This window comes from Maylandia zebra, linkage group LG3, assembly GCF_041146795.1.
Source record: "Maylandia zebra isolate NMK-2024a linkage group LG3, Mzebra_GT3a, whole genome shotgun sequence".
NCBI lineage: Eukaryota > Metazoa > Chordata > Actinopteri > Cichliformes > Cichlidae > Maylandia > Maylandia zebra.
Genome location: NC_135169.1, coordinates 56344530 through 56372110, shown reverse-complemented (window position 1 = coordinate 56372110; position 27581 = coordinate 56344530). Strand labels below are relative to the sequence as shown.

Sequence of the window (27581 nt, the reverse complement as noted above, 5' to 3'; positions counted from 1 at the left end):
TATTACAATTAGTAAATGCTTTAATCTTAAATATGATCATCTATCTCTATTAATAGGCTATGTGCAATTAAGGTGGCAATCATTAAACTATTACTTAAAAAGCAGTAACCTGACCCAGCTGTCTTATGTAATTATTGACCACTCTCCAGCATTCCTTTTATCTCAAAAATTCTTGAAAGAGTTAAACAGCTAACCGATCATCTGCAGAGGAATGGTCTATTAAAAGAGTTTCAGTCAGGTTTCAGAGTTCATCACAGCACAGAAACAGCTTTAGTGAAGGTTACAGATCCTTTCCTATATGGCCTCTGACAGTGGACTCTTACACACTAAGTTTAATTATCCAGTCTTTAAGTGATGACGGGATGAACCCTGCTTCTGGGTCAAAACTACTCTGCGTTTAATAAGGCTGTTGTGTTTTTAAAATGTTAAAATCTTTTTCTATTTATTCTGAACTTCAGCACCCCTAAAAAGCGGGGTGGCTTTTTAGGGACTTGTGCTCAGTTGGTAGAGCAGGTCAGATACTAACCGGAAGGTTGGTGGTTCGAGCCCAGGCTCCTCCTCTCAGTGATGCCGCAGTGTTCGTTTGAGTTTGGGACCTGAAGCGGAGTTTGGACCCCAAAACAGCTAATGATGTCAGACTTAAAGACCGGATTGAGTTCCACATGGTTCTGTGCTAGGACCAATTCTGTTTACATTATACAAGCTTTCAGTAGTATCATTTGAAGTCACAGTATAGATTTTCCTCGCTAGCAGATGACACAACATGATGTCTAACCAGATACTTAGTATCTAAATATGATGGGACGCAGAGTCTTCAGCTTTTAGGCCTTCTTTTCTAAAGTATATAGTTAGTGCTCGATCTGGTAACTCTAAATCCTTCCTTATTTGGACCTAGACTGCTGCAGGCTTCCTGTGATGCACGGACTGTTTCTTCGTCTTCACTTACCTTTTTCACATGTGTAACTTGCTAACCTAGCCCTGTAGAGTCAGTGTTAAACACCTGGAATGCACAGAGTTGATTGGTTAAGTGGTATCATGTGGTATGGCTTAGCTTCCATCCAATTGGTCTGTGCATTTCTGCAGCCACTGAACCACTATCATAAAGATCAGAATAGCTGAACCAGTTAAAAATAGAAGTGCCCTCCCTGGTGTTAAATCATAAACTTCTGTTTTGGCTGTAGGTCTTGGTCCATATGGGACAGCCTGTGGGTCGGTGTCAGTGTCGGGACTCTACCCCACCCTATATCTTTCTTTCAGATACTGTTCATCTACTGTAGATAGATACAGATTTTTTTTAGACATGCTTTTGTCTTCCACTTGTCTAGTTTCCTCAGTCACTGCACACCATGCTAGGTGTTCAGGTTTTCAGCTAATACCTATTTTGCAGCTTAATAGGACAAAAATGCTGTTTTGTGCAAAGCTTATCTCTGGCAGATTTAACTAAAGAAATGGGAACTAATATTTCTGTTATGTGTAGAAACTATATTGATTTGTTAGGTGCCTTTTGATGCTTGACTCAGGGGGAGAACAGAAAAAGTCAATGTTAACCTTTCAAAGAACTCCTCAAAGACTGCAACAATGTAAAAAATATAGTAGTTTAATAAATATAAACATAGTGACAGAAATAAAAATGTAAGAACAAAACAAACAAAAAATATGAAATATATTTTTTAACAGTAATAATATCAAAATATAACTATTTATAAATACTAATTCATTCAGCGTCCCTCCCTTACAATTAAATCAATATCTTTTGTATCAGAAACAGGTGAAATACCTCATATGTTCACTTTCCTTTATATCACAATATGTTTTATCACTCAGAAACATTCAGAGAAATAAATAATCTATAAAGATATATATATATATATATATATATGTATATATATATATATATATATATATATATATATGTGTGTGTGTGTGTGTGTGTGTGTGTGTGTGTGTGTGTGTGTGTATATATATATATATATATATATATATATTTAGCAAAATCTTTTTCAATAATGTTGTAAATAAACCTTCCAGTGATAAAGTTTACAGTTTCAAATATGTCATCTGATGTAAGTAGTATATGTCAGATATGTCATCCATTGGATGGTCATTATGTGGAATTTTAGTAGCCTCACGCAGGGGAATGAAAGGTTTTCAGAGCGGGTTACTGCTGAGGCTGGTTGAACTGACCCATGAAAAGAACAGCACCTAAACATAAAAGGGAGAACATTAGGGAGCCACTCTACCAATTAGCAGTCTGGTATTGTAAAATTTTATTCTAGTGAAAGGTTACCTGTGAGTTTGTGCTGGATAAGGAAAAGGAACGGTCGGTCTAGAATGATCTCCTCTACGGCCATACGAGAAAACAAGACAGCAGCTAACAGAATAATGAAAAAGAAAGGGGGGTCAGTGTTGGGTTTATGTGGGGACCTCATTTGGACCCCTCACATTATCTTCAAATAGTTCTCCTGATACATTTTTTGTTGAAAAGTATTTGTTACAATATGATTAATCACAAAAAATGATTAAAATATTTTCTCTGTCTATAAATCAATATCTATAAACATTAAGAACTCTGCTTCTTTTGCCTATTTTCAACATCCCCTTTTAGCTTACATCATATTATGTTCCATACTACCATAAAAAATCAATTATATCACCTGTGCCACAAATAAAAATATATAGACTTGAGAAATGAGGGTACCTGTTGATGCTGCTCCTTTGGTTCCCTCTTCATTCACCTCAATTTTCAGTTTTTGCAGGACCTTCGACACACACAGCCTTTGATCCACTAGAGGGAAAAACACAAAAAAAAACAAATGAGTAAATAAAGAAAAAAACAATTACATAAAATATGTTTGTTTTTTTCATTATGTAGTTTTTTTTAAACCTTAAATTTTTTTTATCTGCTTATTTATAATCTATCATTAAGGCTTAAAATGCTTCAATTTTAAATATGGACAGTCTTGACACACAGGCTTTTAAGGTGGTTGTAATGAATAGATAGATAGATAGATAGATAGATAGATAGATAGATAGATAGATAGATAGATAGATAGATAGATAGATAGATAGATAGATAGATAGATAGATAGATAGATAGATAGATAGATAGATAGATAGATAGATAGATAGATAGATAGATAGATAGATAGATAGATATAAAAAAACTGAGTGATCATCTCTGAAAGACTGGTTTATTTCAAAAGCTCCAGTCAGGATTAAGAGTGTATCATAGTGCAGAAACAGCTTTAGTGATGGTCATGAACTATCTTCTGGACTCATCTCTTTGTTTGTCCTGCTGGACCTCATTAAAACACCATTCGTGTTAAACAGTTCAGTTGTTTGAATTCTATCTGTAACACACTCCGATTTGTTCATATAACAACACAATACACTCATGACTCCAAGTTTGTAAGGAATCTTGGAGACATTCCTGACTCCAAGATGATAGCACTGATAGCACTGTTCTATCTACCCGAACACTCACAGTGCTTTATACAACTTATCTCATTTATACCATTCATATGCTTAAGTGCTTTCTATCTAACATTCACACTTAATTATACTCCAGTGGATGCATCGGAGAGCAGCTTGGGGTTAGTATCTTGCCTGAGGATATTTGGCATACAGACTGGGGTAGCTAGGGATCAAACCTCCAACTTTCTGATTGGTAGATGACCTGCTGCACCTCGGGAACTACAGTTACCCCCGAGAGGTGAACATTTAACAAAAAGGTTGACTTACAGGTGATGCGTGTGAAGTCTGCAGTAGCTGGGTTGAAGATGTCTCCTAGTCCCATGTTAACTAGCGCAGTCTTCAGATTCACCTCGGAGTCCAGAGTAAACCTTCAAAACACCAGTCTTTCAGTTTCTTGTGTTTTGTTTAGGCTGACAGCCTTGTGATAATCAATATGAATCAATATAATTTATTGTTAGCTCCAAAGATACACTCTGACCACTCTTACCTAGGCAAGGCCAGCTGCCTCCTGACATTCCTGAGCTCTGTCCTCCACTGTCGGATCTTCTGGCTGCTCAGATCTGCACTGAGCGTGCTCAGAGGAACTTCAGGCTCAAAGGGAGACACCAAGAGCATGCTCAGTAAGTCGCCCTCATATGGGACCTCAATCACATCGTAATCCACTCCATCAGCGGTTACAAACTCTCCTGTTAATTGAGGGGAAAAGAAAGGCCTTAATGAGTAAATACAGATAGAGACCTTAGTCATCTGTGGAACCGTTTGATAAACAAGTGCAACAACGTGGCCCACCGTAGTTGAAGCGGTTGGTGATTCTCATCATGTGGACTGGCACAGTGCTGCCATTAGCACAGTGGAACATCCTCTCCTGTGTCAGTTTTGGGTCAAAGGGAATTTTCCAGAGCCCCTGGAAGTGGAGCGCATTAAGGAGGATGAGGCGTGTCTGATCAGTCAGAGATCCAGACTGCAAGAATTCAGGGATAAGACCTGCAGAAGAGATGACCAAACAATTTCAAAGATGGACACAAAGATAGACGTCAGCAGAAATCAAAGCTGATGGAGGTTTCAGACGGGTTTGAGTCTGCTATATGAATATACCTGCAGTGTGATCTGAGACCCATGCATTGATAACGCTGATGGCTTGGTCTGGCTTCGTGAAGTCCACCTGGTGAGGGTTGGTCTTGAAGGCCTTGGCCAAGGTCCGGTGATATCTCTTCTCCAGATTCATCTTCCTCTCCACCATCACCCCGTTGGCTATTTCTACCCCTTCCTCAGTGGACAGGCCCCGCTGCAGAAGCCACTGCTGCCGAAGCATCCCCCGCTCTGCGGGACGAGTTTTGTTTTTTCATGGTTATGGTCTTGACATGCTCTAGTCTACCAAAGTCACAAAACTACCTTTTTTTAATCTTTCTTTAACTTAGTTACAAACTTTCTTTTGCAAACGCTACAGTATGTGTAAAAACAGTAAATAGTGCCATATTGTTGTCCTGATGCTAAAAACTTTATGGATATATTCTCATTATTTCCTGTAACCTGTTCCTGTTGCCGCAGTCCCACTTTGTTGTCTGGATCTAGATGTCACTCACCTTGCAGAGAAAAACCCATAGCTGTAGTTAAGGCCTTGCTGGTGTTTCCATTTGCACCAAGCTGAGCCATGGCCAGAACAGAGGCCACACCATATGGGGACAAGACCACATTCTTGTCTGTTGACTCCTGGGCCAACTGGTAGAAGACCTTCAGCCCAAAATCAGTCTGCTTATCCTGCAGAGAACTCAGTCCCACTCTGCTCAGAGCCAGCACCAGGAAAATATATACACAAAGCATTCTGGAAAAGAAAAATGAGAATTTCATCAAATATGAATAGTGGTGATTCAGTATGCAGCAGACACTCTGTATCTGACACCTGCAAGTATAACCTTTCTTCTCAAACAGCTTTTCTCGCAGTGATTGTACACTACATCACTAAAACTGATGCATTCTTTAGAAATAGGTATTGTATCCATTTAAAGAGGAGTGGATTTTTGTTTAACCTTGTGTCTGTAGATCCTTTCTGATTCTTAGTAAGAAACTGCACTGGATTACACAGTGGTACAGAGAAAGGTTAAAGACCTGTCAAAAGTTGGCCATAAAATGATGTCTTAAAATTATGACTGTAAAAACTTGCATACAGAAAGGTTCCAGCAAAGAGTATGAAAATAAATAAAGACAGAAAGAAAACGTGTCAAACTAGCCACAACTGGTAGATGTAAAAAAAAAAAGAAAGAAAAGAAGAAGAATATATTAGTCCACTTCTAACTGTGCTTCAGTCAAACACTGACTCAGGATAATGAGATTTAATAATAATAAACTTAATAATAATAATTCAGGATAGGATTTATAACAGATTCAGTTTGTTCTTAGGAACTGAATGCAAGTCAACATTATAGACATCTGTATTAAAAAAAGCTGTGCACATGTGATTGATGGTGTAATTTATGGATGTGGACAAGATCAACTGAAAACTACTCAAGAGGCTAAATTACACTTTATTGTATTAAATAACAATTTCCCTTCTAATTCCTTGTAATGCTGTGTGTGCCTGTATGTATAAGCTAAAGTCTGAACTGTCAGGTTCAGGTCCTTACCTTGTAGTTGGTGTGTGTCCAGTGTAGTATTTCAAATCCCTGTTTGTTCAGGTTTGTTCTCTGCTGGTCCCTGAGTTTGAAATACTGACAGCGGTTTGCCTATTTATACTAAAAGACTGCCTCCCTCCTACGCACACACATAAACACACAAAGCGTTGGAGACGATGATGTCATCTGACACTGTCTGGACAGACTTCCTTTTCATGAACACACATGTCCACTCACCCTCCCTCTCACTTTTTTCCTTGTCTCTTTTTCCAAGTTATCATTGAGGATATGGAAAGTCACTTAACTCTTTCCCCACACGGACACACACACATTAGTCTGTTCTTCCTGCTCATGCTGGGACAGTTAGTCAGAGGTGAATGCACAGTAATGTTTCGTAATCACTGATTTTTTAAAATGTCTGGATATAATAAATATTGCTGGCTGAGAGGCAAGTGCTGCACTCTCGAATGCTCTGCATTTTTCTACAGGAAATATGGTGTGGAAGTAAATGTGCTATCTGTTATTTGTTTTTGTTTGGAAGGCTATTTTTGACTTGTTTTAACGTGTCACAGGTTAAAAACATATATAATCCAGTGCTGCAGTGAGTGGTATACATGCTCATGTGCTTTCACTTTGGGTGGGGCTGCATCAGAATTCCAAATTTAGTCACAACTTTTAACATTCCTTATCCCACTACTCACCAAGCATCTGGTAGACAGGACAGAGAGTTGCATTTTACACACTTTTTCCAAGTCTATCTACGGAAGCTTGTGGCAGCCTAACAAAATTGTAATTGAAGCCATTTGTTATATAGAAGAAAGCAAAATCAAAGAGCTTCCTGGACCTGATTTTGTTATGGAGTGTTTCAATTTCCATTACTAAGAAACAAAGAAACAAAAAGGACAAGAAGATGTTAAAACACTGCAGATACCCAGGAGACACAGAAATTACCAAACTGCATCCCTTAATCATCAGAATAGTGTCAACAATTTTTCCTAAGAAGTAGGACCAAAACCATCTGTGGATTATCCAGAGTAACAGAAACATAAGAATCACCAAAAACACAAACTAAGTATAAAATACATAAATAAAAAAGGTGAACAGATGTTGTGCTGCTGGAACATCGTTTCTGTGAGGGGACCTTATATAACAAGCTGCATTCACACAAGCTGTTTCATCCTTGAGAGCTTTTCTAACATTCACTCACATTCTGATGGATGCACTGGGAGAACTCGGGATTAGGATCTTGTCGAAGTATAGTTGACATGCAAACTGAAGCATCCAGGGATCAAACCACCAACCTACTGATAAGTAGATGATGTACCTCTTGAGTTATACTCAGACTGAAAAGATGTGCAAATGTAATTTCATGAATACCTTATTAACAGAGAAAATCAGTTTAAACTAGTTCACCTTGTGTAAAACATTCAAAATAATTCCAAAGAAAAATACAAACCTAGGCTACAAATTTTAATGACAAGGTTTGGGAACCAGATCTTTCTTTATTCTAAGATAACTGAGTCTTTGACAAATGTTTATGGCCATTGACAGTGTCTGGCATTTTTTGCCCTGGCTTTTAAATAGATGTAGTTTTCTATCTTCAAAATACTCAAAATTTGTTTATTAAGCCTGAGAAGCTCCCACTACTAATACCCTGGGAATGTGACACAGCCACAACAGTGAGAGAATAACAACAGTGAACAATGGGATGACAAGTCCGTTATCAAGCCTTTAGGATCACCACTGTTATTTTTACACATTATGCTGTTTTTGCTTTAGACAATGTTTCCTAAAATATAAAGATGCATCAGCACATCTGGTTACTGTAACTTGGTCCCACAACCCCTGAGGATTTAGTACATTCCATGTAAGGCTGTGACTGGAAATTTGGTTTGTACACCCACTCAGTTCTCTGTGAGAGAAAACAGGAATGAACTGTTGCCAAGGCAGCAAATAACACCACACACTGACTCTTAGTTTTGTTATTGCTTAGCTATTGATTTGTATTTATTCCCAGGTATTTTTGTCCTAGTTATTGGGTTTATTTGTTCCCTCTGTGGGGCTCGTCCCTCTGTATCACTTTTCTCTGGTTAATTTATTTATACATCCATGTTTCTCTATTTAGTTATAAGTCTTATTTCCTGTTTTATATCACCTTCTCATATTGGTAAATGGACTGGTTCTAATCAATCTGAGCGCTCAAAGTAATTTACATAACTCCACACAGTCTGGCTACACTGTCACTAATAACTCTGCGTGCTCTTTGGTTAGAATCCAGGTGACTTGAATAAACCTCATGGGTTTGAAAATAGAGTTAAAATTAAGAGGATAAACAGAAATTTCAGTTCAGTTGTATTTATATTGTGCTAGTTCACAACATTATTACTTTATATATAATTATAAATTTCAACAAAACGTAAAGGCTTAAAATTAACATTTGCACTAATTTTCAGCAATAATATGGTATATTACAGCTGATATATTGTTATAGCCTGAAAAAAGTGTGGTGCCGGACTGCTGCCTTTTGAGTAATACGGTGAGGGATGATCATGTTATGACTGATGTGTCAGAGTGTGGTTGTTCCTCTGTATCAGCCCATCACAGCTGCAGGGACATGTACAATAAGTCCTGAGTGTAACATTTCTGTAGAGACCTATCTCCACACATCAAAGCTGATGTGGTCCTTGTGTTGACTCATCTACTTTCTGTCTGTCTTGCTACATCATGCTCTCTTCTCTCCTGTTTTATGTTCATTAACTGCACCTTCTGTTTCAGGGTCTTCCTCTGTGTGCCACCTTTGCATCCAGCACACCTATATTTCTTCTCTGTGCAGGTACCTGGTTGTGTCTGGGGGACTTGCCAAGAGCGAGTTTTTCCTTGAGAAACAGTTTATCTGTGAATCTGTAGTGGAGACCAGGACATTCCAGCTATCATTCCTTATGCTGTCTGTTGTTTTTACCTTCACTGTAAATAAACACACTGTTAGTGAACCTACTGAGTCCAGTCTTCTCTAGTGTTCATGATGAAAGCATTTTGGCAGCTACCAAAATGCATCCTGATTTTTCTTAAAAACAAGAAATAATGGACTGTAATTATTCTGCTGATCAGTTCTAATAGTTTGTGGTTTAAAAGTAATTAACAGGGTTCATAGCAGTTTGGCCGATCTCAGATGAAAATAATTTGTCAAAACAATTCATCCATGTGTTTTATCTTAATTACTCCCCTTTTTATCCATTTCTTTCAGAAAACTATCAAAAAATGTCAAAACTTTGAAGCGCTCCATATTAACAGTAGGTACTTTTGTTGACTTGGAGGCCCCATTATTTCAGAAGTTTTGGTTAAAACTTAAAGTACATAAATATCTCTGAAGACAAAAGTCACTGATGAAGATACACTGTCTTACTTTCAAACTAGCCTCTCCTTTTCTAAATGTATTCTCTATGAAATAAGCAGAGAGGGGGCCAATCACATTTATACTGAAATTTACTAACATGGTTATCATACAAAACACTAGAGTAATGTGACAGTTACTTTTAGTGTATTGACTATCATGTTGAGCTGTATACGACACGGCTCTCAGCCATCCTACCAAAATGAGATAAAACTGAGGCACAGTTATCATATTCATATCCAGCAGTATTCCTCAATTATTTTAACATTTTACTGATATACAGGGACCAAGCCTACAAAAACAACAGAAAGTAATTTTGTTACATAAGTTCCTGCTGTATGTATGATGAAACAGTTTTATATAATCCCTGAAAGTGCAAAGCAGTCAATGAGAGACAGAAGAAATGGAAAACTCAAGTGTTTGTGGTTAGGTGAGTAAATGGGTGTGATTGTGGTGAACAGATAGAAGATCGCTTATGTTCAGAAAACGGGAATTTCCATCCATGAAATGTATTCGCTACTTCATATTCCACAATCAACTGTTTATTATATTCTAACAAAGTTGATGCGATTTGGATTGAAAGCAACTCCACGTAAAATCACAATGGGATCAGTGGATAGTGAAGCGCGTGGTGTACAGTCATCCCAACTCTCTGCAGAATCAAACGACAGTTAGTCTGCTGTCTGCGGCAGGGGAGCAAACTTCCGGCGGCATGCGAGAATGTGTGACTTATTAGTGACCCGTCAGTAAGTGCGAGCTTCACCGGCCTGCTGACAAACCATGCAGGCAGGGGCGGGGCTTTGTGTTTATGGACACCAATCACACGCAAAGACAGACTAGGATCATACCATTACGTGAAACAAGGAAGGGGGAGGGGGCAGACATTCCAAAGACACCAAGTTAGTGGTACAGGCCGGGTACACAGAGGAGATGAGCATCTGGCTGCATTTCAGTGCGATTGGAGACCGCAAAGCAGAATGCAGAATTTATAAACTTAGGAGCTGGATAAAGTTTTGGAGGATGAAAGGTTTCACATTTCTCCTTAAACCTCATGCTCTTCTCCATAGCAGTAGTAAATGAATTAAAAAAAAATGATGTAGCACTTATCTATCTATACTATTAGGCGAGTTATGTAAACTGCTTTGAGTGCTCAGATAGATATAAGAAGGTGAAGGAAAACTAAGCACGAGAAACAAATAACTGTCAAAGCAGGCAACTTCTAAATATCTCGTGTTGCCACATGTATTTCCACGTGTGGGACTAATAAAGGTTATCTTATCTTATCTTATCTTATCTTATTGCCTTCCAGTAAGTTTTAATAACCTGACAGTCCCAGAAAATATAATAGTCTGCATTTGTGTTTCCACATCACAGTCATAGTGAGATTTTTGGTATGTTGTAATAAAGTAACTTATCAGGCTTTTCCAACCAAACTCCCTCCAGCTCACACAGCGTCTTTGAATGGCAGAGATGTAGAAATGTGTGCATGTAGCACAGAGTCATGGTTCACTGAGTCTCAATGAGTCTCACAGGCCGGAATGTGCTTGAAGACTTTTACAATTCTTAACTTGTTTGATCAGCTGCTCACCACAAACGAGCACACATTTGACTTTTAACAGTTTATCCCACATTCATACTACGTGAAGTCATCAAGCAATAAACAGGAAATGACAAGAGTTTGTTTTTACTTTCTAATGTCCAAGTTTGTTTTGTTTTCCAACTACAGGTTAAAAAACAAAAAAAAAACTGGAGAGTCGGGGCAATGAGCAGGACAATACAGGACTGTTAATTAAGACACTTTATTAACAAACATTAGCTTACAAGGCTCGCTGTCACGATGCTGTCCTAGTTAAAGAGCAGCTCAGTAAAATATTTAAACAACCATTTTGACCAGCCACTTGGGGAGGGAACCTACACGGGGGAGTGCCCAAGGGTGCCACCAATTACTCACCCGTGCAGTCTCTCTGCAACTTAAACTCCTATTAAAAGCATGATTAAAGTACAACAGTTAACACTAAAACACCATAAAACACAAAGAACCAGTCTATGCCAGTCAACACAACCACAACAAAGCAACAACAAGGCTACAACAAGACAGCAGCAGTGCGTAGGCCTGTAACAAGAGAAAGAAAGCAGTGATCCAGGGCCCACCCTGCTATAAGCCAAATTCCAGACAATCTATAACAGTGGTCCCCAACCCCCCAGGCATCGGACCGGTACCGGTCCGTGAGTCGTTTGGTACCGGGCCGCGAGAGTTGAGGCTCAGGTGTGAAATGTATAGTTTTCAGGGTTTTTATCGGTTTTCAGCGTTATTTTGTTATCGTTTTTATCGTTTACTCGGTTTTCCTGGGTCTTTTCACTGTGTTATGAATAAATTTTCTGTTTTTCGGTACCGGTACTAGTTTTATTTTGTTGTATTTATCCGCGACACCTTAAAGGCCGGTCCGTGCAAACCAGCTTCTGGTTAACAGCTAAGGGAAGGGTGAATGCTCATGCTGCAATCAGACACCATGCGTGAACCTAACACCTCCTATCAAGTCTAACCCACTCATACCTGTTATTAATCTCTGTCTCTCTTCCACAGCATGTCTTTGTCCTGTCTTCCTTCTCTCACCCCAACCGGTGGCAGCAGATGGCCCGCCCCTCCCTGAGCCTGGTTCTGTTGGAGGTTTCTTCCTGTTAAAAGGGAGTTTTTCCTTCCCACTGTCACCAGTGTGCTTGCTCATAGGGGGTCACATGATTGTTGGGTTTTTCTCTGTATGTATTATTGTAGGGTCTACCAAATTGCCTTGAGGTGACTGTTGTTGGGATTTGGTGCTGTATAAATAAAACTGAATTGAAAAAATGACTTCTCGTAGCCTCTTATAGTGTGAGATGCTTAGGTCAAAGATATATCCAAACAGAGATATAGCCTGACTGCTCTTGAGTACTGGAATATTGTGGAGTACTGTACATGTGTACCAGCAGATAAAAAGTTTCCTCTACCTGTAGTGACTAAATCCATTATTTTGACACTGTGGTTTCTAATTGTTTGGTAGTAGTTTTAACGTTCACTCAATCAAAGTTCACCATGCCGATCTTTGTTTCCATTCATATTCATGAGTCATTTATTTCATTTGCATTGTCTGGTTTTCTTGCCATTTCCATTTATAAAACGCAACAGGTAACTTGATTAAGCACAGGAGAAAACCATTTCTCATCAGCAACACCTGAACAGAATTACCCATGACCTTAAATAACCCTGTACCCGCTTCTGCCATAACCAGTACATAAAATGAAAAACAACCCTCTAGTGGTGATAAAGATAGGGAAACACTACCTCTGTGTGAACCTCTTTGCTCCACTGTTTGACAGTCAAAAGAGGCACGATCCCAAAGGTGTCAGACTGCTTACCCATAAAATGTTTTAGAGTCCATCACTCATGGGTTAAACAGAAAGAAAAACCTAAAAATGGCTAACCATGCACTGTTACAAAGGTTGTTATATGTCAGTATAATCATAAAAAGCAGTTTGTAGAATTACCCATAATGGTAATATATGTCCATATTTTTTTCTAGACATTTACCGTATTTTGTTCCTCAGGAGCCCTGGAAGCTGAAGGCTCTGCCTTCCATTCAACTTTTCCAACTTTGTTTTATTGATTTCAACCATGACATACAAAGTCAGCAACAGCAAAGTCGATTTTGATTTCAGAACAATTGTATGTCCATTACACCCTCCCGAATTCTCCCCCTTCCAGGTCCACCCTAGACAAGACACCGCAGAGATCCAGTCTCTGCACATAAAAAATACCTCAAGACCCATACACATAACAAGCATAACAAAAAAAGAAAAAACCCACCAACAACAAAACGAAAGGAAAAAACCCCCAAAAGAGAACAAAACAAAAGCTTTATAACGTAGCCTCACTCAGTTCACTTCAGTCTCAGGAAGTACAGTAATGGTGACAACCAGTAAAAGAAATGATTTCCAGGTTTTGTTAAATTTCCTAATAGAACTTCCATTCAACTTTTAAATACCCTTTGAGCCACAAGTAAACCAGCAGTCTTTGTCAAAGGGTGTGACACTGGCGACATGTTTTACCATCAAGCACAAAATTGCTGTACTCAAAGAGACCTTGTCTAATCTTGTCCTTGTCTAATCAACGCGATAACACTGATATGGCCGTTGTTAGCAAAAGTTAAAGTGCCACCTAGTGGCAACTGGAAATGTCACGTTTGAAATTTTAATGCACTGCTCCTCACATGTTGATCCCATCCACCTGAAATCTAGTGTGGGTACATATCAGACGCTTCATTGTGAAAATTGTGAGATTTCACTGAAAGGCATGCCGAGTTACCAGGGAGCAGGAAGTAGCTTTAGAGGGGCTTGGAAAGCTCAAAAACTCATGAATCTTAGCATACTCCTCTAATGTGCAGCTTTCCACTTCTGTAGCTGTTATTAGAGCACGAATCTTAACAGTGATTTTTGCACATCAGGTCATCTTGCATATTAAGCTCATGGCTCCTTTGCATTTTGTTTTCTTTCTGTCAACCCTTAACCTATCCGGCATTTGTGTGTGGCAGCAAAGAGAAATGCTTTTTCTTCTTGTACATATGACAATAAACGCTTTGAATATTGAATCTAAAGACCTTGATTATGCTAAACTGAGAAGCTTTTGGGGTTTCGTGAAACGGCGTGGTCATGACAGCATGCCGAGTTTCGATCTTTCACCATGAAGCATGAAATGCTGTAGCTCATTGACTAGCCTCTATCAAGCTTGACAGGCATGGTGACAGTCCCACCCCGAACAGATTGATATGCTATTTGTCAGCAGTAGTTAGAGTGCCACCTAGTGGGAAAAGAAAATATGCAAATAGGTATAATTATCAATCTTACAGTTTTTTCTGAATGCTTAAACCCTAACTGTGATTCCTGTAGCACAATCTCTAAAACTATTCAGACTTATAGCAAAACCACTCACTGAGTTTGCAAAACTAAAAGCACAAAAACTGCTTTGCACTCAGTTTGCAATTTTGTAACACACACTTTGCAAAACTGTAGGCACAATTCACTGCACAACACTCAATTACCAAATTTCCAACACACTCCTAGCAAAAGTATACACATGTATGGCTATCATTAACACTAATTTGCCAACTGTCTGGCACACTTTCACATGTGAAAACTTTTTTAGATAATCAGTTCACTTTGCAATCAGCCTAAGCACTATAATACAGGTAAGCTCTGTGTGTGGAGTACAATGGAGGGAGCAGAAAGAGTGAGAAGTAGAGGAGGCCGAGGAAGAGGACGTGGAGGTGAAGAAGTAGGATGAAGAGGACGACAAGGACAAGGAGGAGCAAGAGGAAGACGAGGAGGGGGGAGAGGAAGGGTAGGAAGAGTAAGAAATAGAATTGCTGATGACATCAGAGCTACAATAGTGGACCATGTAATCAACCGTGGAATGACCCTGAGGGTAGCTGGCCAACAGGTCCAGCCTAACTCGAGCCGCTACACTGTAGCAAGCACCATAAGGACATCTTGAAATGAGAATCGGTTAGTACAGTCACTTCGCACAAAGATTTGTAGCACTGCCGTATGCCAATGAGAAACACACCAATACCATTGATGTAAAAATACTGAAATTGTTACTTTACAGAGTTGCTAGATGACCAGATGCTGGGGGCAGAGGAAGCATGTTCACTGCAGACCAAGTAACCCATATAGTCATTATGGCGATTGCAAATAATCCTATACTTGGAAATAAACACTTGTGTTTGTTTTGATGTGTTTGAATAAACACCAGTACTTGAAGTTTGGATCCCTCTATGCTTATGGATCTATGACAGAAGTATGAGCTCAAACTGACATAGCCTACCTTGTGCACAGAGAAAGCAAAGGCCAGATGTGTTTTATATTCATACCATCAGTGTGCAGTTGGCGCATTGTGTGCTTAGTAGATGATGGCTTGTGTGTACTGTTTGATACGGAAACACCATTTTTACGAAGGTGTGAAGAGTTAATCTAGCTGTGTTCGCTTTTGCAAGAGAACTACAATGTTTTGATTATTGGGTGACAGGTTTTCTTATTTGTGTGAAGAGTTTTGCAAAATTAGCCAATAGTTACAAAAAATGTGCTTAAGCAATCAGAAAAAACTGTAATGAAAATTTACTTTGCAGTTCCACACACGATATGCATCAGTGTGACATTTTGGTCAATTGTTATCCTCCATTGCCACCTAGTGGGCTTAGAAGGTGCTCAGCAGGGCTCGACCGCATCGGGGTGCAGCTCTCGCATGGCTGCCTGCAGTGCCCCACTTGATTACTTGCTGTTTCTCCCCGATGCTACTAAATAACAATATATTAAGTTTATATTAACTTGTAATACATTTCATTATGATATTGTGACTAATATAGACAACTTTTAAATAAATATTTTCTTTTCATATCAGGCGTGTATAGCCCTTCCATCCATTTTCTTCCATGTATCCTAACTAATGGTTGAAAACTCATTTAAAGCCGAGCTTCAGCGAATTCAAGTTCTAGTTAGCTCTCTCCAGAAGTCGGTGACCAGGTTAGCGCCCCATCTCCGTACATCCCTGGCTCAGTTTGAATACGTCTTTATCATAAGTCCTCCTCATGTTTACTAGAGTTCCTCTTGACTCAGCGCTATGTTAAGGATTGACACATGTTTGGGTCCGGCCGGTCTTCACAAAGTTTCGTTTTAAAAATTTTCCGGGTAAGTCTACATCTTTAACGCAAAAATAGCACGGCTGCGGAGTAGGTGGCGCCGTGGCTTAGTTGGTTAAAGCGCCTGTCTAGTAAACAGGAGATCCTGGGTTCGAATCCCAGCGGTGCCTTTTTATGGAAACACATAATTTACTGCCAATTGTTAGAATAATTGTGAAGTACTTTTAATATCCGTATAACATAGACTATCGGACTGACATTTAATCAATGACTCAAATGGGCTCATAGTCTTTTTTCGTTTTAGATAGCGTAATATTTTTATTTCATAGATAACCATCTTTAGATTCCAAGAATAGAGTCAGTAAATTTACATTTTTCTATGAATAAAAGTAGTGAAAGGAAAGCACACGCTGCGAGCAGGGTTCGAACCTGCGCGGGAAGATCCCATTGGATTTCAAGTCCAACGCCTTAACCACTCGGCCATCGCAGCTAAGCCACTACATGGTGGGTATTGTTTTGATAAGTGAGTAAGTCGTATAAGTCGAATAAGTGGGAAAAAAGTGGGCATGTGTTTTGTTTTTCCTTTTCCAGAATTCTGAGAAAAATGTCAGAAGACTTTAGTATCACACATTAATCTCAGAATTCTGACTTTAATCTCAGAATTCTGGAAAAGAAAAAAAAAGATGTGCCCACCCTCACTAGTTATGTTTCTGATTGAGGCAGTATCACTTATAATGGAGATGTCAGGAATAGACACGGTTGTGGCACTGATTCACTCTTTAGCACTATGGTCACCCCGGTGTGTTGGCCAGAACACCACTTAAGGCCAAGTTGTCCCAGAGTATAGAAGAAGGAGCTTGAGGTTTGGTTTGAGGCACTTTATTCTCAAAGCTCAGTTCCTGTGGCTGTAATCACACGGGTGTGTGTGTGATTTTTTAACATTCACGCACACATCACATCCCACAGGAATCAGTGCATCCCCACCGGACTAACACCGCTCGTCCGACACTAAAACTGCCCACCTTACTAACTGGATGATGTCACCAGACGGTGGGCTGGCTCAAACTGACAGAAGAAGAAGGATTTTCTCCTTCCAAATCGAGTTAAAACTGAGGTTATTGTACTCTGCCGTAGATGTGCCTTAAAAATGTGAAAGCTTAACTTTATCTTATCTTATATCTCAGAAATGTGGTATGAAACCAGATACTTGTCTTCCAGTAACATTGAGAGGAATCGAGGAGTTGTTATTGACTAGAATATGTCCTTCAAACCACAGATTTAAAAAAAATTCTGTGTAGTGTTTTGAAAAAAGTTTTTTAAAACTGCAATTTGAGTGTAAAGCAGGACTTGTGCTTGTAGTTTAGCAGGATTGGTTCTGGGGGTTGGTGGATCAGTTACATGTTGTAGTCATTGTGTCTGAAGTACAAGTAATTGTGTGTAAACAATTGGGGGAAACTGTAACAGGCTGTACTAAAAACTCCCTGAAAAGCCTTCAGTTAATCCAAAATGCTGCAGCAAGAGTCCTGACAGGGACTAGAAAGAGAGAGCAGATTTCTCCTGTATTGGCTTCCCTTTGTTGGCTTCCTGTTAAATACAGAACCAAATTTAAAATCGTTCTTCTCACACACGAGGTCTTGAATAGCCTCATCTTATCTTAAAGGCCTCATATAGAGCACTTTGCACTCCATCCACATGTCAAAGGAAAAGTGTTTCGTTGTTGCTACCCTACTGTATGTGTTGTTAATTTCATTTACACATAAGCAGCTGAAACTGATTAACAACCCTGTCTGCTACTTCACTGACCAGACCAAGAACCCAGAACTTGAACTGACTTGATGCCATACTGTCATTACAAAGTGTTGCTTTAATCTTTTGAGCAGTATAGTATCTAAAACTTGTCACTTGTTTAAGACCGACAGGCAATTATTCATTGTCACATCTACACTTACAGCTTATTTAGAATAACCACCTAACCAAAGAAGCATATAGATCACGCTCCACAGAAAGGGCACAGCTACGTTAGAACAGAATATTTCTGCATTCAGGCGACTCACTACCACAGCACCCAGATCTCATGTGAAACACTTGGTTCTTACTTGGTGTAAAAAAAACTTAACTCCAGGTTGCAGTGTGTGATTTTAAACCACACCCCTGAGAAACACACTGTGGTCACAATGGCAACCAACACAAAGGTCCTTACTTTGAAGGACTTCACTCACGTCTCAGTATCTTTATTGGACTAGAACTTTCATGCACACCCATAGCTGATTCATGTTGATGATTTTATATTTTAATGATTCAAGCTAAGCCACCATCCACAGATCATCTGTGTTTAAAGGTTATTTTTCTATATGATGCGTTCACAAGTAAACATAGAAGCTTGTCCGTTGATTTTAAAAAGATCTCATTTGAAAACGACGTACAGAGCTATTATTAAATTAGGTTTATATGCTGTCCAGTACAATGGATGCAATGCTTTACTTGTAAGATTCACTGCAAGGTAGAAAACTTATGTAACACTTTTTAGGGCATAGTGTGATAGCTCTGCATTCATCAAACCAGCAGGAAACTCAAGTCAGAGCTGAATCAGTTTAAAACAAGGATGTTACCTCAATTTTAACATTTTATACCTAATTCGGAATTATTATTATAATGTTGCTGCTGAGCATGTTTGCTATTTGCCTCATTTAATTTATCTTATTTCATAATTTATTCAAGAAATATCAGGAAAATGTTTTGTCTATGTGGGTCATAAAAGCCCAAACCCATTTTCACTGTCAGGAAAACGATGGGAGAGTCCCTGTTGAAACTTTAACAGGAACTTTCTTCCGTGTGTAAAAGGACAGTGACACCTGTATCACCTTGGGTTCTTATGGGTTTAGAACTAAGGAAACAAGGAAGTAGTCCGGGGACCAAGATATAAGAAAAGATAAAGATAATGTTCTGGACATTAACATAGTGCAGTAATATGAGAGAGAATCAGCTGCATCTACGATGACATTCAAGCTCCTGTATCATTTTGTGCATCGTCCTGTATCTTTATTGTTTAATCTCTTCTGTCCAATTCTTGTCATTGACATGAAATATGAGAGCTAGTATTCTGAATTGTTGAGATAAAGTCATTGCTAAGTTGATTGTTTCTGGGTGTGGCCATCATATTTTATTTTATACGTGTTTTATTACAAATTTCTCTTTGGTTTTTCCCTACTCTCAGATCTCTGATATGATACCACACAAATTCTCAAAAAAGATGATTAGATGATTCTTCATATCAGAAATGTCATTTAGGTTGTCATCTAATGTTGTGTCCACTCTTAATAATTTTAAGTGGAGCATGGGATTCAATTTTCCATAACTAAAACCAGCAGAACTTCGAGACTTATTTATGCAATCATGCCAAAGGACTGTTTTTCTAGAGCTTTTAAAGTGAAGGGCCACCACCGCTACCTAAAAACCTTTGCAAAAACTTAATGAGCTTAATTGTGAAAGCAGAAAGAGTGTCTGTCTTCAAATCTGAACTGAGATGAGATGATGATGAGATGAGAGCCTTTATTTGTCAGTTGCAGGTCTTTTACCCACAACCGAGATGACAGACCATACATACAATACACAAACATCACATTGGGGAGACGGGTCAGGCTAGGTAGCGAGGAAAAAAACATTGAAATGTGTAACACTGAAGGATAATAGAGGAATGCACAGGTATCAACACACCATAGCACAATAAACACAGACAGCAACATGGGAAAGAGTTCCAGTGTGTACATCTGATCTGGGGCCGCTGCAATCTTCGACTGCGCCTCCAACTGACCCGATGTCCACATCAGAGGGGAGGTAAGCGTTGGAGGTGGCGTTGGATCCGGGGTAGGGAGGGTGATGCGTCAGTGAGGGCTTATCAGTATCAGTATATCTATGTGTGTGCGTGTCCATAGTTCAGCTGAGACAGTGTCCTTCGCCCTGCCAGGCTAAGTAAACAGTCTTCCAGCCAACCCAGGTGGCCTTGCATGGAATGGGAAGGAACAGACTCAACACAGTCGTTATCAGGGTGTTGATGTTCAGCTCCGGTCTTGCAGCTGGCGCCGAGAGGGGATCCGCATAAGTGATGGTATTTTTTACTTTAGTGCGAACAGCTCATATGAATTTCAAAGCAGTTCTACAGTCCAACACTGGTCTCTCAATCTCCCGTTGGAGAGCCGCGAGCTTCGCCATACTTGCGTTCTGTGATGTTGTCATTTCTTGTGCTCAAGGAGCCGATTTCTGAGAACTCACGGCAGTGTGCCTCCCCGAGATGTCATCCAATTTTGCGCCCAGAGATGTTATTCCGAGCGAGCCCTTCCGAGATGTATCCAGTCTGCAGTCAGAGGTCTTATTCTGAGTATTCACAGCAGCCGTAGCCTCTCCAAGATCTTATCCGTGCTGCGCTCAATGAGCCCATTTTGAGAAACTCACGCCTCTCCCATCGTTTCAATCCCAGCGGGCAGCCTTGTGGGGGTTTGAACAGCCGGTTCCGCTTCCTTAATTCTTCGATAAGTCAGGGCCAAGCCAGCTCCGATCAGCCAGAACCCTGTTACCATGGTTCCGAATAGGTAGCACTCAGGCTCACCCAAGCCCAAACTTCTCGTTGAGAAAGGGGTGTCAATTGCAATCCATAATTCCTCTTTTAGGTTTTAGAGAACAGACTGTGAGAGAATGTAAGCAGGGAAGATAAGGGAGAGGAGAAAAAGTGTGTCCGCCAAAGAAGAAAAGCTGGGAGCTTGTTTCACAGAAGGCGTCTGAAAACTGAAGGTTTTGCTTCCTTATCTACTTTTAAATACCTGAGGAGCAACAAGTAATTCTGAAATCTGAGAGAGAAGTGCTCTTTTGGTTCTTTAAGAGTTCTTTAAGATATGATGATAATACATGCATGAACTAGTTTTTCAGTGTCACTCTGAGACAGGGTCGTTCTAGTTTTTCTGGTGTGAAACATTTCTAAGATACCTGAATGTAGAAGTAGTGTGTACTGTTCATGCTGATGCACAGATATAAAATGTAGGTATATCAGATAAAGAAAAGGAATAGGAAATGCTGATGTGAGGTTTCGTATTTGCTGCAGTATGAGCTGTCCTCACAACATGATTCCTTGAAGCTTACTGGTTGAGAGTCCATGCAGTAGTCGGTCCACATCGTGTTACCGGTCCATCCGTAAGTTGGTGGTAAAGAAGAACAAATATGTGAACGCAAGTGGCCTTCCTAGAATCACTGTCAATATACATTACAAGCTAAAAAGGTGTGTCCCTCTGATCAAAGTTTCATGTTTATTACACAATAAGCTTGATAATTTCTTAAGTTCTTTTTTATAATATGATGTTTGAGGAACATCCCCACCCTGCTCGTGAACTCCTGAGGTCAAAAGGCACACATGCACACACGTATCCAGTCACGCCTAACGGGACCACACCCTCTCCCTATCATTCACAGTTACTCATTTACTCATTTTGATACACAATATACAGCAGTTCAGCATCCACACCACCTACTCAATTTATCCATCCTGGTTTCCACCCAGCATGCCCCTGACTCATCCCCAGCCTATAAAAAGTCCTGTACTCTGTGTCTCTGTCTTCTTGCACTGGTATCTCAAAGTTAGCCATGGAAATATTAAAGTTTTTAATTTTCTTATTGTGGATGTGTGATTCCAGAGCAGGACAGTTACAGTACAGGTGAGTTCTTAATGCATAACAACTATATAATCAGTTAAGTTGCTAATTATTCATATAGCTGGATCCTTCTAATAAGTTATGACTTTATCGAGCAGGAAAGCGTCGTTTCTTTTCTGGTTGTTCTCAATAGCTGCCTTCTTTAATAATTGCTTTAAGTGATCAGTAAGCCTGGAAAAGCACTATGCCACTATGACTCTTATGTATAAAAATGTAAGGCTTAAATCACAAATATATGTCATTATTAGACCTTTTTTTTTGTTAAGAATTGGGAATTTATTTAGTTATTTATTTCTACCTTTAACTTGACTTTCAGTTTCTTTGGATAACTAGGCCTTCTTTGGAATATGGAATGAGTAAAGTGCTTCTTAAATGGACAAAACGACGAGTTTCCTACTTCACAAATGACTGTCACGGCCCATCCATGTTCATGTGCTCATGTGTTTTTTGTAATTTGGCGAATTGTATCGCAGTAGTTGCACTTAATTAATTAACTCTAATGATGTAAGCCACCACATGAATAACAGAGACACAGAGAATTCTGTTTGAAGCACATTTACTTTATGCACTTTGGCCTGTCTTCCACCATCAATGTGTTCCTTGGAGAGTCTTTTTTCTTCTTTTCAATGTCCTGCGCAGTTTTAACCAGACTCTAACCTGCATCTTTCTCTTGTTTTCAGTGCGCAGAATGAGCAGACAGAAGATGGTATGTTGGTTTTTTTTATCATCTACGACATGTTCAAGACATATAAAGTGCACTTATGGGTAACATACTATCACAGAGATGTGACATTACTGCAACACTGTATCCAACACAGTCCCTGTGTTGGATTTGAACCTTAACTCTTTACAGCTCCTTATCTTAAGTAATGATAATAATGTCCGGCCTAAACGTACAGAAAAATAAACAGTTGTCTCTCATTGTCGAATCAGTTTAATGTCTGTTACTGGGATGTTAACTGTCAGTAACGATTAGGCATAGCTTGAAACCTGACACTAATAAACAGATGCTTGTTTGCATTTAAACACTTGAACTACTCTATCATAGAGAATTCTTCATGAACATGTTTGGCCTTGTGTTCCGTCTGTAATGTGTTTCTACAGCCGTAGTGGTGACTTCATGCGACTTTAACCAAGACAGTGGCCCATTCTGCGATTTCATCCAGGATAGCACAGACAGCAGTGACTGGACCCGGCACAGAGGTCCAACTCCCACACCTGGCACTGGTCCCAGTGGAGACTACCCTGATGGAGGTTTGCATGCTTTATTAAAAACACGTTTATTCCGTACTATTGTCGTGATTGTACTGAATGGGATTAATTAAGAGTTCGAGGGTGTAAACAAATAAACATGTTTCGTCTGTGTCCTTCTTTCTGCAGAGGGATACTACATCTATCACGAGGGGGACAATGTGTCTAATGGACAGAAAGCTCGCTTGCTGAGCCCCCCCATCACCTCATCAGCCTCTGAGATCTGTGTTCAGTTCAACTACTACATGTACGGGATTGACAATACCAATAATTTGAGAATTCTGGCAAAATTACCCAGTAGTGAGGCAGAGGTGTGGAAGAGGACTGGATTCCAGAGTCCAAACTGGTTGAACGGCTCTGTTACCGTATCGAAAGCGAGCAGCCAGAGCATTACCGTGAGTGTTACCAGATCACTTTAACAACTTTAAACAGCATCAACAGTAGCAACAGGAGCTTGGGACTTTAGCTATGAAGTGAAGTCATTCAGACACTAAACTCTCATCAGACATTAGTAAGTGACATTAATAAGGTGAAGGAAGCTGCTTTAAACAGCTTTGCAAATATAGAAATCCTTCTGTATTATTATCCTCTAATTTTATTAAGGAACTAATTTAAAGTTTCATTTTGTCGCTGATAATTGAGAACAATTTTTCTACATGCCAAATGAATACACGCAATAAGCAATATTTAGCATTACAAAACAGATAGTCAAAGGTAATAATAGTCAACACACGTAAAGATTATTTTACAGCTGCTTTTATGTCTTTGTAATTGCAACAACAGCTGTAAAACAACCATTCAAAATGCTGAACGAGACAAGAACAGACAGATATGTGCTGAGGCCCATGATAACGCTCTGCTCTTTAAAACATGTTCATAAAGTTTCGGACTGTCACACCCTCAACAGTATTCTGAAGGAGTTGCTTAACGTCTAGTGTATCATATTTGATACATACAGTTTTTGGCACTTCCACATCATCAGTGTGAATTTTCCCCCTGAAAAACCTAAATAAATTGCACAATACCTTTTTTAGCAATAAAAAAAAACAGATAAGCAAATACAAATTAAATGTCATATACAGAAATTGAAATGTGATTTATTTTTTAAAAACTTAAACAAAAGGAGGTTAAATAAACACTATTTTCAAAGAATTACAATTTTCTGGCAATGATTTCATGATTCAGGCTTTAAAGGGTTAAAGTAACAGCTGTGCTGTTTCTTACATTTTTTGCACAGTGCTTATCATGTAACAGCTTACCCAGTGCTGTTCAGAACCACACTGTCTGTTATACGCTTCACTTTTGGTGAAGTGAAAGCTCAGGAGGAGGAATTTGAAACGAGTCAGGAAACTCAATAATTAAAGATTGTTTGCAGGTTATTATGTAAAATCAATATATAACACACACAGTGTGTTCTAGCAGACACTTCTGGTCATGTATGTGTGTCGGTTACATCGCAGTATTTAACAACATGAAATCAAAGTACTTACATGCAGGACTAAGGTCGTAGCTTTATGGTCTGAACTATGATACCTTTGTGTCTCATTAGTCTGATACTTCTTCACCTTTTCTAAGAATCCTTTGGTGCCTCTTCTGTCTGTCACACTTCTCATCTCTCACCTCTTTCTTCTCTTGTTCATAAGAGGCCAAATCCTTAAAAACGTTTTGTTTTCATGACTAAATGAAAAAGCTTCAAATATTTAAGAGTCCAGCCACTACCACATGTCAAAGACATGTCCTGTAACCAGTTTTTACTGTCTCAGTTTCTTTATTTTTGAAACACATCCTTATGAGTACATTAAAGTGTAACGGCAGAATGCTGCTGGAATGACACACAGCGGCGGCTTCCTCTGTGTGTCTATTTCTGGAGGAGTGGAATGATTCTTATCATCTTTCACATTTTATTGTTTGGCCAACTCGTCCACTTTGTCACGTGTAGACATGATTTTCTGCTTCCTAAAAGTTAGCTGTAAAAATATTTTCAGGGCCCAAACATCAATGTGCTGAAAAACTGATGAAGCACACAAAGTTATTCATCACTGACACTTGTACTGTTTATGTTGAGGTTGAGCTGACATGAAAACTTTTTGTTCACTTGCCCGCCAGACTTTTATTGGGCAACTAATCTCACTTGCAAATGTTTCCTTCCATCTCTAAAAGCATCAGAGCAATTGTCATTTTGATCAGAAAATGATGTTTAGATAAACTGACTATAGCTTTAAAAATTACTGTTAAAATATGATTGTTATTTATTATAAATTAATTAAAATTACTAGCAAATGGTGCAGATGGCCCCGCCCCTCCCTGAGCCTGGTTCTGCCGGAGGTTAAAAGGGAGTTTTTCCTTCCCACTGTCACCAAAAGTGCTTGCTCATAGGGGTCATATGATTGTTGGGTTTTTCTCTGAATGTATTATTGTAGCCTTACAATATAAAAGCGCCTTGAGGCGACTGTTGTTGTGATTTGGCGCTGTATAAATAAACTGAATTGAATTGAATTGGATTACTTGGGTATCTGGAATAAAAGAAAATAAACCCTTAAGTCTTTTACACCCCCCCAGTTTGTTTCTGCTCCTACCGCTTAGATGGAAATCAAGGCTTTATTGAAGAAAAACTCTTTCTTTAAGTTACTGTGTATATTATGTATATAAATCTCTAGCTTTTTTTGTGTAGGGTGATATTTTCTTTGCATGTCTACAGATCGTCTTTGAGGCTCAGAGAGGCTTATCTTCTTCTTGTGATTCAGCTTTGGACAACATCGTCATCACTGAAGGAGCATGTCCCTGTGAGTTCACACACATGCACATAAAGACACAGACACACACACACACACACACACACACACACACACACACACACACACAATCACATTTTGAGCTGATATATAAATGTTTTGTTCACAGCTTGTATTTTTGGCTGTGATTTTGACACTTCCGGTGACCTCTGTGGATGGACAACTCAAACTGAGGATCCCAATATGTTTGGCTTCAGTCAGTGGACAGGAGGAACTGAAACTGAAGGCACTGGACCTGATGGTGACTTTTCAAAACCTGGTTGTAAGTGATTTTTCTTTGTGAGGTCTAAATGGAAGTGAATGTTTTACCAAGACTGGCTCTATTTTCCTCTTGCAATATTTGCAAAACATAGAACGCTGCTTTCTGGCCTGATTAAGCACTAACTGACACTATTGTGGTACTGACAATAAATCAGAAATATAATAACAATTCTACTAATAATTTACAATTATTACTACTAGTAGTAGTAATATTATTTGCATTGTTATTATTATGCTTTTAACCCTTACACATGTAGTTGGATCCTATCTGTTGTTGGATTCCTTCGAGGCTATACCTGGAGTCAGTGCTCAGATCACAAGTCCTTTAACAACTCCCTCCTCCTCTGCATGTCTCGAGCTTACCTTCCATTACTACCTGTATGGCACTAGTACTACTATGCAGATCAGTGTCCACACGATCACCACAGGTAAAAGAAAAAAAGGGTGCACTATCATAATAGAAGAATGTTTGACCAAAAGCTAGAAAAGAGGAAAATCATTTTTTGAATTGTTTTTCTCTTTACCAGATGAAACCCTCGGACCTGCTCTCTTCACTGTAACGGGGAACCAGGGACAAGGCTGGAAGCCGGCAAACGTCCGCTTTCTGGGAAATAATGCTATTAAGGTAAATAGTAGAACACCACAAGTCTCTTTATGTGTGTATTCCTGTGTGTGCACAGGCTTCACATCATATGCACATTTATATGCATTTCAGTTTGCAATTGTGGGTACCTATGGAGAAACGCCTCAGACAGATATTGCTATCGATGCTGTTTGTATCATGACCTGCACAGGTGAGAGATCAACCCAAGACGTTTAATTTGCCTTCTTGCACATTCAGAACCTTCAGAAATATGGATCAGTTGTGTCGGTGTTTACATGAGAAACTATATCTGTTTCATTTATAGGTCAGCCTGTTACACCCAAACCACCAACTGCTGCTCCAACTACACCTAAAACAACAACACCCAAACCACCAACTGCTGCTCCAACTACACCTAAAACAACAACACCCAAACCACCAACTGCTGCTCCAACTACACCTAAAACAACAACACCCAAACCACCAACTGCTGCTCCAACTACACCTAAAACAACAACACCCAAACCACCAACTGCTGCTCCAACTACACCTAAAACAACAACACCCAAACCACCAACTCCTGAACAAACTACACCTAAAACAACAACACCCAAACCACCAACTCCTGAACAAACTACACCTAAAACAACAACACCCAAACCACCAACTCCTGAACAAACTACACCTAAAACAACAACACCCAAACCACCAACTCCTGAACAAACTACACCTAAAACAACAACACCCAAACCACCAACTCCTGAACAAACTACACCTAAAACAACAACACCCAAACCACCAACTCCTGAACAAACTACATCTAAACCACCAAGTAAGACTTGTTTTATCAGATATT

The 27581-nt window shown here is 39.3% G+C and overlaps 2 protein-coding genes and 2 non-coding genes across 4 annotated transcripts in view; 2 read left to right on the top strand and 2 right to left on the bottom strand.

Moving 5' to 3' along the window:
• Positions 1 to 1581: 1581 nt before the first annotated feature.
• LOC101481046 (serpin peptidase inhibitor, clade E (nexin, plasminogen activator inhibitor type 1), member 1) lies at positions 1582 to 6176 on the bottom strand. Its single transcript, XM_012915921.4, has 9 exons — positions 6096 to 6176; positions 5058 to 5296; positions 4570 to 4794; positions 4264 to 4458; positions 3962 to 4160; positions 3742 to 3842; positions 2699 to 2785; positions 2288 to 2371; positions 1582 to 2202 (listed from the first exon to the last, which is right to left on the bottom strand). Exons 2-9 carry the CDS (start codon positions 5293 to 5295, stop codon positions 2159 to 2161), a joined length of 1173 nt encoding a protein of 390 aa, XP_012771375.1. The 5' UTR covers position 5296; positions 6096 to 6176; the 3' UTR covers positions 1582 to 2158.
• Positions 6177 to 16238: 10062 nt separating this feature from the next.
• On the top strand, positions 16239 to 16312 carry trnat-agu (transfer RNA threonine (anticodon AGU)). Its single transcript has one exon. It is a non-coding gene; the product is annotated as a tRNA-Thr (tRNA).
• A 238-nt stretch (positions 16313 to 16550) lies between these two features.
• Positions 16551 to 16632, bottom strand: trnas-uga (transfer RNA serine (anticodon UGA)). The gene has a single exon. It is a non-coding gene; the product is annotated as a tRNA-Ser (tRNA).
• A 5967-nt stretch (positions 16633 to 22599) lies between these two features.
• The window catches only part of zanl (zonadhesin, like), an 81568-nt gene continuing 76586 nt past the window's right edge, over positions 22600 to 27581 (top strand). Inside the window, exons 1-9 of the mRNA XM_076882267.1 lie at positions 22600 to 22603; positions 22943 to 23092; positions 23219 to 23484; positions 25788 to 25872; positions 25991 to 26143; positions 26400 to 26570; positions 26670 to 26767; positions 26858 to 26936; positions 27051 to 27557. Of these exons, the coding sequence (XP_076738382.1) occupies positions 22600 to 22603; positions 22943 to 23092; positions 23219 to 23484; positions 25788 to 25872; positions 25991 to 26143; positions 26400 to 26570; positions 26670 to 26767; positions 26858 to 26936; positions 27051 to 27557 (1513 nt within the window). The remainder of the gene's footprint in view (positions 22604 to 22942; positions 23093 to 23218; positions 23485 to 25787; positions 25873 to 25990; positions 26144 to 26399; positions 26571 to 26669; positions 26768 to 26857; positions 26937 to 27050; positions 27558 to 27581) is intronic.